General features: G+C 34.0%; 1 protein-coding gene across 2 annotated transcripts; it reads right to left on the bottom strand.

Annotated features, from left to right (window-relative positions):
* Positions 1 to 4,717: 4,717 nt before the first annotated feature.
* Positions 4,718 to 17,730, bottom strand: LOC133292332 (vacuolar sorting protein 18). 2 transcript variants are annotated; one of them, XM_061490738.1, is made up of 24 exons: positions 17,568 to 17,730; positions 17,302 to 17,464; positions 16,738 to 16,950; positions 16,484 to 16,623; positions 16,229 to 16,324; positions 15,880 to 15,951; positions 15,616 to 15,713; positions 15,235 to 15,379; positions 14,766 to 14,909; positions 14,553 to 14,672; positions 14,345 to 14,401; positions 13,809 to 13,868; positions 13,404 to 13,511; positions 12,522 to 12,664; positions 10,709 to 10,787; positions 10,518 to 10,580; positions 10,221 to 10,351; positions 9,934 to 10,039; positions 8,406 to 8,594; positions 7,643 to 7,870; positions 7,264 to 7,419; positions 6,966 to 7,127; positions 6,163 to 6,282; positions 4,718 to 5,128 (listed from the first exon to the last, which is right to left on the bottom strand). In XM_061490738.1, exons 2-24 carry the CDS (start codon positions 17,462 to 17,464, stop codon positions 4,958 to 4,960), a joined length of 2,964 nt encoding a protein of 987 aa, XP_061346722.1. In that variant the 5' UTR covers positions 17,568 to 17,730; the 3' UTR covers positions 4,718 to 4,957. The 2 variants fall into 2 exon arrangements, with proteins under 2 accessions (XP_061346722.1, XP_061346723.1); XM_061490739.1 differs by having other exon boundaries at positions 15,616 to 15,717; positions 15,884 to 15,951.
* Between the last annotated feature and the right edge of the window lie 18 nt (positions 17,731 to 17,748).

Raw genomic sequence — 17,748 nt, 5'->3', positions numbered from 1 at the left:
CTTATCTGGTCGAGAAAGTGTTATAAAAGCATGAGCATTTTTACTTAAAAAGGTTTGGTCTTAATCACCGAAACAACAAAGGTATTGCTGGAAAAAGTTAATAAAAATAGGTCTTATATAGTAAGAATTCTTTTTTATTAAGCGATATATAAAGCTTGGTAGCTTGCAGACCGAATGAATTCAGAGATCTTATCCTTCTTTTTGATAAAATTTAAAAATAAAAAATGTGAAGAGGTTAATGGCTAGAAGTAGTAGACAGGGAAATTTATCAAAAGATAATTATTAAGCAGCCACCATCGCCATCTGCAATATGATATTACAATGCTGATTTAACCAAAACTTGTCATGATCTACAAAGTGGGGCAGGTCCACTTAAAAAGTAAGCAAATGGGCATATATATAATATATCCTTTTTAAAAGTGCAATATTTAAGTGCCTATTATGAAGGGGAATCATTATGTTAATCCTGATGTTACAATCATTGATGATTGAGCAGTAGAGATGCCGTGCAAGAAAAAGTGTATTAGAATTTAGATGTGATATGAAATTATAAAATTATTTACGTGTTTCCGTGGTTTAAATTTTTGGAAAAGTTACTTCATGACCTAAAATTCATACTCCAAACTCAAAAGGACTTTTCTGTGTGAGAAATATGGTATGCATATTATTCATGTATACCTAACAACTTCAATTTTAAAAATAAAAGTTCATAACAAATGAAAAAGGTGATACAACTAAAAGAAGAATAGGAAGAGACAATTCATGTCCAATATAATAAATCTACAATGGGGACCAAAGTGGGTGATATGGTGCAAATTGAAATTGTAAAATACTAAAATCTCATATCATCATCTTAGTAATTTTTTTATGGCTCCTTCAAATGAAGACAAATGCATAATAATACGAAATCCTAGTATATGAACACTTGTGAGCAAGCTTTCGTCAGTGAATATTTGGAAGATCCTACATACGTAAGCTTCTCCCTAAATTTCATTGCATATAAAATACCTTCTGAGCATCACATACACGTACGCTACGGTTCTTATTAATTACTATTGCCTTTTTTGTTTTTCAAAAGTAATTTTCGAGATATTATAAAGAGTCAATTCAATTCAAAAGTTTAAATTATTAGATAATGATTTATTTAATAATTTATATTATTCTCGCCCTTTGGGTTTGAAGCATTGATTTATCTTGTACTTATTTAGTTTCACTAGAAAGTAGGAGCGTTAAGAATCAAACTTGTGATCTTCTAACTCAAAAACTTAAATTATTGAGTGAAGATTTTTTTAATAATTTATATTATTTAACCTAAAGGAAGAGGAAGAGCAAGCAAACACTGCTGGTTTTGATTTTAGGGTTTAGGAATGTCGGAATAAGAGGTCGTTTGTATGGACTTTTGAAAAAAGTCTTTTTTATCACTTCCTTATTTTAAAAGTATTTTTTATAAAAGTTACAGCTATTTAGATTTTCTTAAAAATATATGTTTTTTGAAAAAAATATTTGACTTTTGACTTCTGCTTTTCTTAAAAGCTAAAATTTTTAGTTTCCGAGAAAAGTAAGTTTTTAGCTTTTTTTATTACTTCTGCTTTTTTTAAAAGCAAGCATCCAAACAGATTTTTTTCGAGAAGTGCTTTTTTTCCTTAAAAAAATCAGCTTTTGAAGAAAAAAAAAACCCGTCCAAACGTGCTCTAAGGCATGCAATTGATTCGGTGCTCAAAGTGCCCATTCAGTCATGCGCATGCACGTGATGCCCATTCTGAGCCCATGATCAGGGCTCATAGGACAACAGGCCCATTCATCATCCCATGACCACGTCAACGTGTCACGGTACTACATTTCAACGTGTGACTCGATGACTAAGTACATCACCCAACTAAACAAAAGAATAAATAAACAAATAAAAAGTGATAAAGCAGTACCAGATTCAGATCAGGTTTCAGGATTGTCCTGCACTAAAAGGACAAGACTATCCCTACATAAAATAATAATCCCTAACGGGACCTAAAATTCATTATTAATTGATGAGAGAGAATTTGTGGAAAGCCATAAAAGAAAGAGACAAAAATGTCTTGCTTCAACAAAAAAGAGAAACAAAAATGTCAGTACATGAATGGTTGTTGGGTTGCAATCGGTGGACTATGGATGAGTCATAAATTTCCCTTTTGGATAAGCACGACACCTGTTTCCTCGATTCTGCAATCTCACCATATTATTAATCAAAACATGAATTATTTAGGAAAAGTAATTTGGGTTTTATAACTTTCAGTTACATGATAATTAAAATCTCGTGTTGTAGAGACAAAAAATATGCGGGACTTATATCTTAAAAAAATTATATGTAAAATTCATGTCAGCACAAAATTCATAAGGTGTGTAAGAAAATTTCAATTATAAAACTCAAATAATTTATATAGAAAGAGATAAATATAAAGAGATACAAATTTTTTTAAAAAAATATAAGATAAAATAAAAAAGGTGTGAATTTCATTTTATTTTATTTTTGTCTATTTCTTTCTTAGAATAATCTAAAACACATATTTTTTCGAATTACTTTTTTATGTTTATCAAAAACATTTCTATTAAGTAGATGGGAAGAGTAAGAGAGAAAATTTGAGTTTAATTTTTATCAAATATATTTTTCGAAGGCAATAAATTTTTATTTTTTTTTATAACAAGGCAATAAATTTTAATATAACTAATTTTTAACTCAAAATTAATTTCACAACGGATTGAATGTATTAAATCTTATGAAATACCTACCACCACCACCACTTATCTCAATTAGAATGATATAAAAAATACATCTTTTATTAAAGATAAGGGCCCACCACTCGGAAAAACTACATCCCAAGTGGTTCCTTATTTTCTATATAAATAACTACTTCCTCATTTCTTGCAACTTCCTACGACGTTTCTTGAGTTCTGAATTCGGAGGCAAAACATTAAAAACATCGAAAGAAAGATGAGTTACTTGAACCGTGTCTGGATGGCGGCCACCGTGGCGGTGGCGCAGGGCCACACCGACCCTGGCCATAAGTGCAAGACGGCCATCAACTCTATTCACCAAAATCGGAGTCGCCTATTCTCCGCCGGCGTCATGGGATCGGGTGTCGCCGGAGCTGTGACCGGGAACTCCGACGTCGAAGGTAGTCTGAGACAAGCTGACGATTCCCTCCGGAAAGTGATGTACTTGAATTGCTGGGGTCAGGTGTGAGGTTGAATTCGGTGGAGAATCATAGTAGTCGCCGGAAAACTGAACCGGATCTTGTTCTCGGGTCAAGATCGGGTACGGGTTGACCCGGACCAAGTCAGATCGGGTGGAGAGAGAAAGTCGATTGATTTTGGCTTTTGATGTTGTAAATTGTAAATACTGTATAGCAGAGAATGTGTAGTTTCCCATCATCAGATTAAAATCTCTGTTGTGGATGACCAAATACAATAATTAACACACTATTGTCTCATTTCATTTTATGTTTCCACTAAAAATATAAGTATATACCAACAAAGTCGGTAGCTAGCTTCCTTAGGCATCTCGATAGGAGTTCGAGGTTTACTCACTTAATATAATCTTTCGTCTTGAAAGGATTAGTTTTCGGCCCTGGCCGGAGGATACTTTCAAATATCAAAAAGAAAATATAAGTATCCCTAAAAGCATATAAACTCTACTTCTCTTTATTATAATTTTTTTGGCTATAGTTCAAAAAATCTCTTCCAATTAGGGTGATCTTTCGCCAATAAAATTCAATAACACGTTCAGGTTGAGTCCTTCAACTTCTCAAATCATACATATTAAAGGTTTAAAGTTTTTTTTTTTTTTCAAAATAATTTAAGCAAAATTCAAACTTACAACTATATATGAAAGTCGTAGGTCGTTTAAAGGTTCATCAGTTGGCGTAACTATGTTTGGTTAATTCGGAGTCATGCTAATAAATTTCGAAGCGTGACGAACTTTGACACACGATCCATAATTGTAAATTTTAGCCAAAAAATTTAGGTTTACTGAGTTTGGGTTCACTACTGCTCAACCAGCTAAGCGAGTTTCTAACTATGACATTATTTATGATAACATGATTAACAACTTAATGGTGATGGATCAATCGGTATTTGAGTGCAAGCCGCATTTATGACCCAACTCATTGATTGTTCCTTGTTTTTCTCAAAAACAAAATAAAAGAACAATTGATTACCAAAAAAATAAAAAATAGCGAGTACAAATATAAGGACAAGGAGAACACTATGGTAACAATTGAAAGCATGGACAAAAAAAAAATCATTCCCTGTTAAATCCGACTAGTGAGGATGAGATGGAGAAAATTCTTGTACGCAACCTTAACCTTGCATAATTGCAAAGATGCTATTTCCTGGATTCGAACTCATGACCTTTCACTCGTGAAGGAACAATTTTAACACTGCTCCGGTTCGCCCTTTTTAATTGAAGCATGGACAAAAGAAAAAAAAAATTAAATCGTAATATAACAAGTTTATTCTTTATGATTTCACATTTTTTAGTGAAATTCAAATGTATCCCTTCTTAATCTATGTTCAGCTCTCTTATTTTAAAAATAAACTAAACATAAAACAGAACCCGTGTGTTATATTTCATGTTAAAACACAACTATCAAAGGCTACTTATATAACTAATAAATTAAATGAGCATATTTAAACTATAGCACTATACCATGAACTTCTCAGCATGCTTTCTAGGAAGAAATTGATGCAACATCTAAGTTACGATAAGGTACAAGATTTACAGAGGGGATTGGGGTAACAATTTTCTCTGGCAATCAAAAAATTAGAGAGCCAACCGCATAACAAATAGGAAACGAAATGTACATTAAAAAAGAAAATGGATTGGAAGATTCAAAACAAAACACACTACAAGGAACTGTGTTTGATGATACATTGGTGACAACAGCCCTGTAAATTTTTTCACACAAAGCAAGCAAATTCCAAATCATGCAGGTAACGAGATATTTCTCTGGCTTCCAACGTTTGGTTTTATCTCCCATGATAGCACATGATGCTCTTCCTCAGGAAGGATAAAAGGCAAAGAAATCTCTCGGATCATCAAGTCACCACAAAATGGGCATTCACTAGCTATAGCATCATCCAATTGTGATCGGAGCTGCCCATCAATTTGACATGAGCACACAAAGTTATTCAGCATAGTTCAATCCATGAAATACAAGCATTTGACATCACAATGCAATGTTCACCAAAATGCTAACATGGAAAAGTAGTTTCTTTAATGCCTAATGAACTTATAAGTAAGATTAGCTTGCTCAAATAGCAATTCCAGCAGCTAAGTATATGTTAAAATACCGCTATGAATTATCACAAGCTCAATGCAAGGAACGATGAATATTTAGAAATCAAGTTTGCCGTAAGAACAAGAAGTTTTTTAGCAAGAGAATGAACAAAAAGAGGAATAGATCGGCTGAAACTTACTGTAGGGAAAGAAATAAAACAAGACTTGAAGGAGTGGGAAATAAATTGACATACAATATCTCTTAGGATGGAATGGAGGAAAGTTATCAACATTGTGGAGGGATAGCGTTTTTTTTTTATGTTCCAAAAGGTCATTTTTGGTCCTTTTTCCCTATATCTATTTATTTATTTTACAGAATCTTTGCTTCAGTAATTTGATTTAGAATCAGAGCCGGTAAAATTGTCATTGTTCACATTCTATAGTGACACATTCTAAGCATACATTCTGTTATTTTATTTTATTTTTAAATGAATGAACAAACTAGTGCTTGGGGAGCTTCCTATTTGTATAGGATAGAACAATAGAATTGTTGTCCTCTTTGGAAGTCTTATCCTGAAAGAATGCAGGTTTGCGGTCATTTTTAGTCATTTTTTCCTATATCTATTTTTTCTCTCTCTATTTTACTTTTTTCATCTAATTTATTATTATTATTATTATTTTCCTTAATCTTTTCTTGTTTTTTATTTAGGTTTATCGATCCCTAACACCAACTTTGTTTCGAAAAAGATGTTGATTTTATTGAAATTTGTCAACAATCACACAGCACATAATAATAATAATAATAATAATGATAGTTAGAAAAAAAAAAAAGGAATAATGCAAGTAAAAAATAAAACCAGAAACACAATTTCTCCTGTCATCTGATGCATGAAAGAAAGTCCTGAACAAACCTTATCAACAGTGGTCATGCTAGGTATGGACTCCTCTGAAGAAAGGGTACCATTGGATTCTCTCCCTGCTTCACTACCCATCAAAGTAAGTTGCTTCTGCAGATCCAGAATATACTCAGCCTGCAACATTTCCCAAAAGATTCAATTAGAAGAGGGTATTTGGCAAACAGGGTTCTGACAATTATAACTATACTTAAGAATAATGAACACAACTTCCATAAGATACAAAAGCTAAACTATATTGTCAATATATGGCCATATGTTGTAACAAATTGGTAGCATATAATATTTAAAATGATCATAGGTAAGTATAAAAAATTACCAAGAACATTCATAGAGACCAAGTTTTCATTCTTAGAAACCAATGAGGTTGCTGAATACCACAGCTAGACCTTTAGTAGCTAACAACCTAAAGTCGCTAAATAGCTCAGATTATGACTTTATATTCCATATATTTAACCTGCGTGCCCAACCCAAATCTGAGGGTCCAAACAGCATTTTTGTGCTTATTGCAACAATTAAAGAAGGATATTACCTCTCAAAACATATCTAAATATTTTATGTTAACAGCTAGAGATCAGATCATTATGCCCATTCAACTTTGTTATATTGGCACTTGTGTTCAACTCATCTGAAACAATGTGCAGTTCATTGGTCTCTTTATTTTTAATAAAATAAATCATTGGTTTTGATCATTAATTATTCCAGTTATTGCTGAGAACAATAAACTTTCAGGTAGCATACAGGAGAAATAGTCATAATGAAAACTCAAAAAAATAGGAAAAAAAAGGTAGTAAATTTACATGAGCCTCAACAGTACAACGAGTCACATGGGCAATCAAGCATTGTGCATGGAAGGCATGTCCACATGGGAAGACATAAAAAGGAGCCATTTGTCCTACAGATGTATAACCACGACCCATGCCAATCTCCCTGCCAGCAGTTAGAATTTTTCGCCGACATACCTTGGGAGTCAGATTAAAAATCATTTCAAATGTGAGTATAAATTTAGCTAACTAAATCCCCATAAAAACAAAAGCAGATTGATCTTAATATAATTACGGTCCAGCTTTGTTAAACACATATCAGGAAGATCAATACCCCACATTCCTCATCGCGATCAATAACAGTGCATCTTTGAGCAAGTGCACTGATATCATTTCTGATGTTGTCAGCACCATGGGTTGCATCATTCATCTCTTCCTTCAGTTGTTCAATTTGCTTGTTGTAATCCTCCAATGATGAGCAGATAGCCTCCTGTACAAATGCAGATAAATTCCCCAATGGGAGTTCAAGAAAAACCAATTCTACTGATCTAAGGTCGTAAACGTTAAATGACTTGGCATATAACATCTTTTTGTTGATATTAAAAAAGGAAGCCATGTTATTTTATGTACATGTAAAAATGGTCATTAAATATATTGATCAGAGTTGAAAATGGTCAATCAAGATGGCAAAATCAGAGCAAATATAACTGTACTTTGAAGTCATCAATCAAGGCAAAATCTGGAAAGAACGGCAATATATCCTCAATCTTCAGCAAGCCATCAGTTTCTTTAAGAAATGCAATTGCCTTCCTTATGTTTTCCCTTTTAGTTCCTTTTTCTTGTTTAACGACATGCTTGGCAATCATGAGCCAGAGCTTCTTTCTCAAGTCTTCATCATCTTCAACCTTATCAGCTTCAGCCATAGCTAGCTCTGAATCAACCTTGTACAGAAAAGTGAGTTAGCTCAAAACAGTCACTTTCAAAAAGATAAAGAAGAAAAGTAAGATCCCTTCAAAATATTTAAAATTTTAAAGGATTATTTTTTTATTGTTAGGATATAAAAATCTTTAAAATTATAGAACAACTTCGACTACTTTTTCAAATCCTGGCTCTTGGAGAACTCAATATTCTACAAGATTGCAGGATCATTCCAGCCTTTACGATTTATCCACCACTACCATATTCCAGCCACAATGGAGAAGAGGATGATAAAGGGAAGAAAAATCCCCAATGGAAGGCACTTTCGGAACTCATCAAAGAATTTTCCCTTAATTTAAGATTTCTAATGCATAAAAAATAAAATACCAATTTGTTATTATTGATGGCTCTTGCAGCATCCCCGTAAGATACAACTACAAGTGATAAAATATAACGGATGAAGAACATTTGCACAGCAGGTATTTCTAATTAAGCTACATCAATTTTGTATTAATATATTGGGCACTTCGAGCAGATCAATCATTGCATTAGTCTCACCTGTAGGGCAAGAGCAACTGCTTCTTCGTACATAGACATCATGCTGTATATATGAACACATGCACGCATTCTTTTTTCCTTGAGGCAAAGACGTAGTGCATACTTAGGATCATAGAAGAACTCAGGACCATTTTCTGGTCCTTTTCCAAATTTGCATTGTAGGAAACGTAGAAGTGCGCTGTCATCTTCCTGAGTAGACAAAACAGGAAACGACTTAAATATACAAATTGGCACCATGTCAACATCGTACATGTCCAAGAAGTTGCAATTTCCCCCAAATCTAATCAAGAAAAACCAAAATTTCCAAGCACTGGCTGCAAGAAATGACACAATTTTAAGACTCAATTAAACTTCAATTGGTTTCTCCATGTTATATTTTATAAAGAAAAAAGGCACATGTTATGATTTCCATAAAATATTTCCCTGCGAACTCTTGTTCAAGTACGCTCATGTTATATGTAAAGAACTAATTCAACTCAAAAGTTTAAGATGGTGGGTAAGGCTACATTAATGGTTTTATATATCTCTAACACACCCCCTCACACGAGAGCCCACTGGGCTTGAAGGGTGGACAATGCACAGGCCCACCTACATGTGCTAAGAAATTCCACAAGAGAAAGTGGGGGCGGTGAGGATCGAACCCGTGATACCGAGCTCTGATACCATGTAAAGAACCATCTCAACTCAAAACCTTAAGGTAGAAAGTGGGGGGTGGTGAGAATTGAGATAGTTTTATATATCTCTAACATTATATCTCACGTGGGTATTAGGGCAGCAAGAATGAGGTGATAAGGGTTATGACAGGAATTTAAGTTGTAACTACCCTGCGCATGCGGCAGGTAGTTGTAAGGAAGGAAGTGAGGTGTGAAGTCTGTTAAGGGAAATGATAAAAAGGCTGAGAGGGGGAGATGGGGAATTGGGCAATCATTTAGTAAGGAATTGGGGCTTAAGGGCAAGGAGGAAGCAAACCCTCAAAGATCTGCAGGTGTCTCTATCTTTGTTTTCTGTTTCTCAGTGTAATCAAGAGAGATTTTCCCTATTGGAAGGAGTTATAAACCATTATTACTTATCAATAAAATCTGTTCCTATCAGTTTTAATGAATGACAATATACTGTAAAGAATAATATGATCAGTGGAAAAACAGGCAATAGGATTTGATCTTAGAAGGTAAAAAGATTCAAATATTCTTATAGTTGCATTACAAATCTGTCATTTCAGTTTTAATCTAACACACCATATAGTAAAGAATAATTTATCTTTATGTACATGAGAAGTGGAAAAACAGGTAATTTTATGTTAAATAGTTGTTTGGCGCAAGATGCACAGCATGAAATATGAAGAGATAACCAATTCCTCATTAAAATTGCACAAGCATGTATGATTGATAGCATTCATTTGATCACGTGCGAGTACAATCTATTCATCCATAAATAAATAATATGCATGATCCCACAATGCAATAGGAATGTGAAACACCCTTGATCACTGCATCAGAAGTACGTGGATTTATAAAGCAAACCACTCAACCTGCTTTGCATATAAAGAAAGCAGCAGGTTATGAACTCCAGGATCTTCATTATGCAATCTATGAACACAATATTCAAGATATTTAATGACTTCGTGTGTCTCATTCCTGCATGTGAAAACAGTTGATGTAAATAAAATTAAAATTTCAAAACGAAATATCAAGAAATAAATCGGTCAAAAGGGAGATAGATAACAAAAAATGAAAAAAAAAAAATAGATAAATTGATGAATTCATTTCTGACTGAAACATTTAACTGATTGAAAATGCAAATGTGAATATGCAGTACTTCGCATGAGGTTCACTTGAGTAACGCATCATTGCAGGAATCAGTTTCCTTGGGTTCAGGTTCTTTGTAGCCATCCATGACTCCACAGTTTCATATGCATCAAGGGTAATAAGGTCTGGAGCAAACTTATACTGCATAGGACAATGAATATTATTCATTAGATATAATACTTCTCGAAAAACTGATTGAGAGGCTTCAGTCCCAAATAAAAGAAATAGCTGAAAAAGCTCAGTAAGAATGAGATAAAATAAAGAGAAAAAGATTATCACACCCTAATTCCTAGATGTTGAACCATACCTGAAGGTCTACAGGCACAGAAGGTTTCTGAAGCACTTCCAATGCTTTTTTTGTTTCTCCTTGCTGAATCAAAATGCACACAAACAGAAAGAGATACAACCAGTATCAGATAGTATATTTCAATAAAATAACAGAGATCTGGAAATGATAGTCTTTAGTAATGACATGGAACATAAGTGGAACCAGAGCACCTGAATGTAATGGTGAACTACAATCTCATAATGCCCTTTTAGGCTAGCAAAATATACTAATTCTTCAACCCTTCCATAACTGTTGAAAATTGCAAAAGCAGAATTATATAAGATTAAATGAATATATATAACTAACTTTAGCCAAACGTATAAACGACAAGGAAATAAACTGCGAAGTAAATTGGAAAACCACTTCTGTTTGGATTGATATATGAAAAGCAATAAAATTCAATGTTATTTAAAGACAAAATTTACAAATTCTACCTATTGCTAAATAACATTTGACAACTTATATAAATTGATTTAGTGCAAACGAGCTTGGATTAATGAAAAGTTTATTGACCATAATGAACATGAGACAAACTTTCAATCAATTGTGGATTTTGTGAGAAATTTATCCTATAAAAAGTTATTCATCGGTGTAAAAATAATTTTGATCCACATTGTTATCAAGAGATCCTAAGTCATACACATACACATACACATACGCATCATAACAAGAAACTAACACCTTTATTTCCTTTTGTTCATTAAATGTAACACTTTATGCAGAATGAACCAATATTGTTGTACTTCCTTCCTGTGTATTCCCTTGTCAGTAGGTGCGTCAAAACCACTCAACACAACATGACACGAATTTGACACGACACGAATCCATGCAACACGAACACGACATAAATTTTTCTTTGTGTCAGAACCTTTGACATGAACATGACCCGCAAATTTTGCGAGTTGACACAACATGATATGACACGAATTTGACATGACACGAATCCACACAACATAAACACAACATGAATTTTTACGTGTCAAAATCTTGGACACGAACATGACCCGCAAATTTTGCGGGTTGACACAACACGACACAAATAACATGCAAACTATGGGTCAAAATGGTAATTGACAAAAAAATAAAATAAATTACAAAAAAATTAAAAAAAATATGAGTCGAGTTTGTGTTGACACGACATGACACAACACGAGTCAGTGTGTCGTGTCAAGAATTGACACACCTACTTGTCGGTGTTTCCTCACTTTGTAATTCCCAGAAGTATCCAACTTCTAAAGAATCTAATCAACACATCGGTGTGATTGACATAAAATTGAAAAACTGCAGCACCGGCTCAACACAGAAGGCTGGAGTTTCCACCATTGCACCTATATAACTAATAATCCACCTATTAATTCTTAATCTCGTCAGCTTCAATCCTTGTGTAAAAAAAGGGTGTTCTCATTTTAGAAATCTGAAAGTTTCCTCATGAACAATTTATCATGACATTTAAATTTTAAAACTCTAAAAAAACTATAAACTACTCAAATCAAACAAACATGGAACTGGATCCCAAGGCTAACCTTAAAGCACATTCTTTATCTTTCCTAAAGCTCTATTAGAAATGTAATGTAAAACCATTCATGTGTTTTCACCTAACTTAAATTTTTGGAAAAATTGGCTCATGTCACAATATCAGAGCCCCTATAACCCATTGATCTAGAGTTTAATCCTTGTCGTCTTCATTCTTGTAATAAAAAGTTGAATTTCAACACATGGTGAACCTGTGTATAGTCCATGCTCCAAGTCTTATGAGTTCAATCCTTAAGAGTTCTTAAGTGAAGGGACGTGTTAGAGATGTAATATAAAACCATCCATTTATCTTTCCTAACAGCTTAAGCTTTGGGAAGAGTTGGTTCGTGATGGTCTCTTTGTTGCATTGAATTGTCAATGAAATAACTCGGGGATGAGATATGATTCATAAAAACTACCAGAACTCCATAAATAAAATTAAAGAGAACATGTATGCATGTCAAGTATTGCCTTTCTAAAAGTTTCATTGTGGTTGTTTCATCCAATACATCCTTGCTGTCACTGAGAAAAGCACGAAACTCCTTAATAATTGATTGATACTCTGAGTTGCTATTCTCAAAAGCAGAGACATCTTCCAAAAGCAGTCGATTTATCTACGATCAAGATATGAATCCCAAATTAATTTGCATACAAAAAATATCTCATAACACAAGGGACAAAGAATACAACTGATATATTAATTTAATTTCCTAAAGCCATAGAATAAAAAAACCACTCCCCGTTAAACCCGACTAGCGAGTGTGGGGTGGAGGTAATCCTTGTACGCAGCCTTAGCCTTGCATAATTGCAAAGAGTCTGTTTCCTGGATTCGAACCCATGACCTTTCAGTCATGAAGAAACAGCTTTACCACTGCTCCGGTTCGCCCCCTTTTCCTAAAGCCATAGAATAGTTTCAGAAATTGCTCCCCTGCATTATTCATTTTTTAAACAATAAAAAACCAAAGCATAAATCAGTATTATTGATTTATTACCAAGCATTAAGTAACATGACTCGGTATTTTCGCCAGGATGGTGGGGATTTGTTGCTTTTCTTACAAACAAGAAATTTTTATTTATCTTCTATTACATAATTACAGCTGTTAAGAATGGCTTTCCTGTTACATTTTCCCTTCATGCACCACATACAAATAAGGGAAACAATAAGAAGTTAAAAATGCTTCATTAAAAAGATATGGAATTTCAGGACACATTATATAGAAATAAGCACCCTTCTGTTCCAACTTAGGATAATATATAAGGTTTCATCATGCCATTGTTCATAAAAAAAAAGATATAAAGGAATAGAAATGGGAAACTAAATTTTCATTCCAAGTGTCAGGCATGCAACAGAACCTTGTCCAGGTATAATTCAGTTGCCCAGGTGGATATCATTGTTATTTGGCATTTATCGTCCTTTTCTAAATTATCCAGCTTCCGTAATAAGAAAGTTCTCAGTGCATCCTGCAAAATAAGAAGAGAAACCAGTGAATTTGCATATGCATGAGCCAAATTCCAAATCCAGGAAGTCTAAAAACAATTTCAAGAATAAACCAATTCAAATCAGTTTGTATGACATGGGAAAGCAATAACAGCAAAGTTTTGCAAATAAGAAATACCACCATGACTTAATACAAATTTACCATTTATTAAACTTACAAACTGAAAAAATACTGCAGCCATATAATTCTTATTTAAGGAAGAAAAAGGGCTATCTCTTTAGTTTCATATAGCTGAAAAGACCATCAACATGAAAAATACCTGTTCGCCAGCACTTATGAACTTCAAAGTGACCTCCTCGAATGATAAAATATAATTGATCTGCAAATCATATTCCCATCAGACTTATCACCCAAATCATAGAGTTGTGCAGTGTATGTAAAGATGATGCCGTAAAAAAATTCCCAACCTCCAAAGTTCATATTTATAAACAGCTGTTGTATAAGATATCCAGTGGCCTATCTTGAGGATGTGATCTTACATAATTGAAAAAAACATGGCATTTTTAAACTTCCATATATGGATCTCTACCTGTTTGAAGAAGATTCATTGGTAAAAGATGTATTACAATATCTAAACAGTCACATTAGGCCAATTTTCAGTATAATTGGACCATGACTTGGTAGTCTTAAAAGTTTGTTGTAATGAGAGGCAAGTCCGCTGCTAAATATGGTGAAAATCCAAAGAGGCAGCACATTTACTTTTAAGTAACCAATTGTCCCAAAAGCAAAGGCAATTCTTGCATTAATATAACAAACTAAATACACCAAAATAGTTAACTTAAAAAGAGATTTTACTTTGGCATAGAAAGAGGCAGCTCTAAAATAATCTTTAGAGGAAAATGCAGCTTCAGCCTGCACCACAAATTATACCAATCAAACACCAAACTACAATCTTGTGATAAAAAAAATTCCATGAATTTATGTAGCCGGACAAACCATTTCTCAGTCACGGTAAAAGCAAATGAACAGTTTCTCAGTCACGGTAAAAGCAAATGAACAGTACCTGCACTAAATGTACTTGGTCCCTTTGAAAAGGGTCGCGACAATTTGCTAAAGCAGCAGCATATTCTTTCATGTCAAGATATACTTTCCACATATCTCTACCTTCATCATTGACAGACACCTACTAAATTATCAAATACAGCAGCAGAATCGATTACAACCAAACAAGTTAGATCTAAAATACAGAAGGCTGCAGCAGTCAGATAACACAAACCTGAAAGATGGAGTTTTGATCATATGCATAGAATAAACCAGCCGTGGCATCACTACACAATCCAATAATACCCTTTGATGTTGAATCTGAAGTTTGGACAAACTCAAGTTCCTCTATGATGTTCTCGCTAATTCTGTTTACAACCTACAAATGTTCAAATAATTTAGCAAGCATACATAGACAGATAGACTCTTTATTAAAAGAAGGCGAGTCTTGGAGCAATTGGTAAGGTTGCTTCTTTACAAATAGAAGGTCACGTGTTCGAGTTTAGGAAACAATCTTTTTGCAAAAATGTAGAGGTAAGACTGCATACAATCGACTCTCAACTCTACCCTTACAGAGTTAGGGAACCTTTGTACACTAGGGTTTGCCCTGTTTTTACATTGACTCTTAAAACAGAGATTGTGCATGGCATGGGCACTTTGATGCAAACAAAATAATGATAATAACTTAATAAGTACATACACACCTTGACCTTATTCCCTAAAAGCAACAAGAAATGGAATTCAGACAACGCCATCGAACTTGGTTTAACTACTTCAGCTCCTTCAGACAATTTGGAGTAGCCCAAAAGAGCCTTGTTCTCTATAAAATTTTCATTTCCACTTGAAGAGCTGTCAAGTTATTAAAAAAATTGAGAGAAAGGTGAATAAGCATAAATATCCACTGAGCAATATGATAGGATTTCACTGAAAACAACATTACGAACCACACTGAGCAAGCATAAATAGCATGTTTTTAAATAAGATTTGCAGAAACATGAAACACATAATGAGTATATTCTGAATCAATATCCACTGGACCACTGCTGATGAAACAGATAACAAAGTCAAGTCATTCTCTACTCTACCTATGTTGTCCTCCAAAATTTAAGCCACCGTGGTAGATACCAGCTCCAGAAAGCCATGCAAAATGTACAGCTCTTCGTTGCTTAATGAAGAAATGCAACTCACTGAAAGATAACCATGCAATGAAGTCTCATAAGGGACAGGTCAGACACACACGATAAATGTGAAATACTGTAAATAACAAAGGAATTTCAGTCTCTAGATCTCTTAGATTTTATGTTGAATGTTCCAACGACATAAATCTAATAATTAAAAAATAATACTACTTGCCTGTTTAGTATTTCGCCAGGAAGTTCCATGAAATGCACCGTACGATCTAAATAACTTGAAAAAACAGTCTACATTTGTATAATGATCAGCACAAATTAAACTTTGAAATATAATGGAGTGTCTAATGAAAAAGGATTAAGCCCAAGATAAATCTTTAATAATGTAATAGAATAAGACATTATTTGTTAGCACATACACGCAATATAACAATAATCACCTGTTCATAAATATTATATTACATTTTTTTTAATTCTTAAAATGGTAATACAGATGGGTTACTCCAATACTAAAACATAAAGAGAAAAAATAAACCAAAAGTATGGAAATTTATAGTATTTGACTTACTTCCAATGATCCAAAGCCAGTGAAAGAGTAAAGCCTTGTAGGAGTAACAGCCATCACATAATATCTAGTCCCATTAATTATACTAGCCGTTTCCATCTGAGCAGAAAGGACAAGAACCAGAAATTGAATACCATAGTCACATTTGGGACCAAGAAAAAAAAGTCTCTAGCTTGAATTCAGTGAAAAATGGGATGAAACCATAGACAATATCCTGAAATAAAAGTACCTAGAACAGTAAACAGACAGAAGATATACCTGCAAACCCATAAAAGCTTCCGGAAGCTCTGTTAATTCAAAGAGAAACTTGATATACTTCTCCTTCTTGTCCTTCTCATCCACAGCCAGTTCATGAAGTTGACCATTTTCTGTACCAAGAATGACTTCCTTTGTGGAAACTGCAATTAAAAAAGTTTAATCAGAACCTCAAGCAGAAATGAATATGTGAAAGTCTTTTGTTACATAAATCATCAAAAAATAGACATCAGTCAAAAAAGTGATTAACTAACTACCTCCAGTTATCTGCTGCCTGTTCCATGCAACAGCATTCACAACAAGACCTTTCAGCTTGCTCAAAACACGTGGCTTGGTCCATTTCGCATGAGTATAGAAAGTTTCAGCTCCCCCAGGACCAACAACAGTGGCAATACAGTGACTCCCTCCTGGATCAACAAAAACCCTGTGGATTGATTGTTCCCCAGTACGACCCACAGAGAGATCAATCTCTGTACTCCAAACAGACAACAAGGTATTAGACTCTCATCAACCCAATTTAACAAGCATGATATCAAAACACAAGACCAACTCCATATTCCAGAATAAGATCAACCACACCATTATCAACAAAAATAATAATAATGATAAAAATCATTGAAACAACAAGCCCCTACTCTATATCTACATTCAATCACAAATTTAGATACCCAAAAAAGTAAAAATTAATAAACTTGAGATACCCATATGAATAGGGTGCCAAATGTCAATTCCTTTCCACTACCAAGAAAACACAGCAAGCTTAAAAATCAATTAAAAAATGTGTATCCAAGGAGTATTAATACGAAAAATTGAAACTTTACCATGTGGATCGCCAACCCCAAAATCATGCCTGATGACCCATCCTCTGCTGGTTCCAATGGCAATGACATCGTTTCCAGCAGCCACGCATGTGATAACTCCACGCCCTTTACCAGCATATTCTTGCAGAAGGTCCACTGTGAACACCTTCCTCCCTTGATCCATCTATCAATTTCAATTTTTTGATGAAAATAAAAAATTAAAATCATTAATTGGAAATAATTAAGAAAATAAATAAAATTCATATGAGTTTCGAAAAAGAGCTTACTTGACTGTTGAAAGTGTTGAAGGCTTTTTCCCAATGAGAGAGTAACAAATTCAGTGGTTTCGATCACTGCTGACACGAAAATCACAGAGGTTTCTCCGATGCACAACACAGGTTTGAACAATGCACGAGAATCCCGCTCCCTTCATTTTTTCAATGTGATTATTTTTTTGTACAAATCTAC

The sequence above is a fragment of the Gastrolobium bilobum genome, unplaced genomic scaffold (genome assembly GCF_033153095.1).
Source record: "Gastrolobium bilobum isolate Gb01-03AN ecotype WA unplaced genomic scaffold, APGP_CSIRO_Gbil_v1 utg2134, whole genome shotgun sequence".
Taxonomy (NCBI): domain Eukaryota; kingdom Viridiplantae; phylum Streptophyta; class Magnoliopsida; order Fabales; family Fabaceae; genus Gastrolobium; species Gastrolobium bilobum.
Note: the sequence above shows the minus strand (reverse complement) of the source record. Positions and strands in the feature narration are given on the sequence as shown.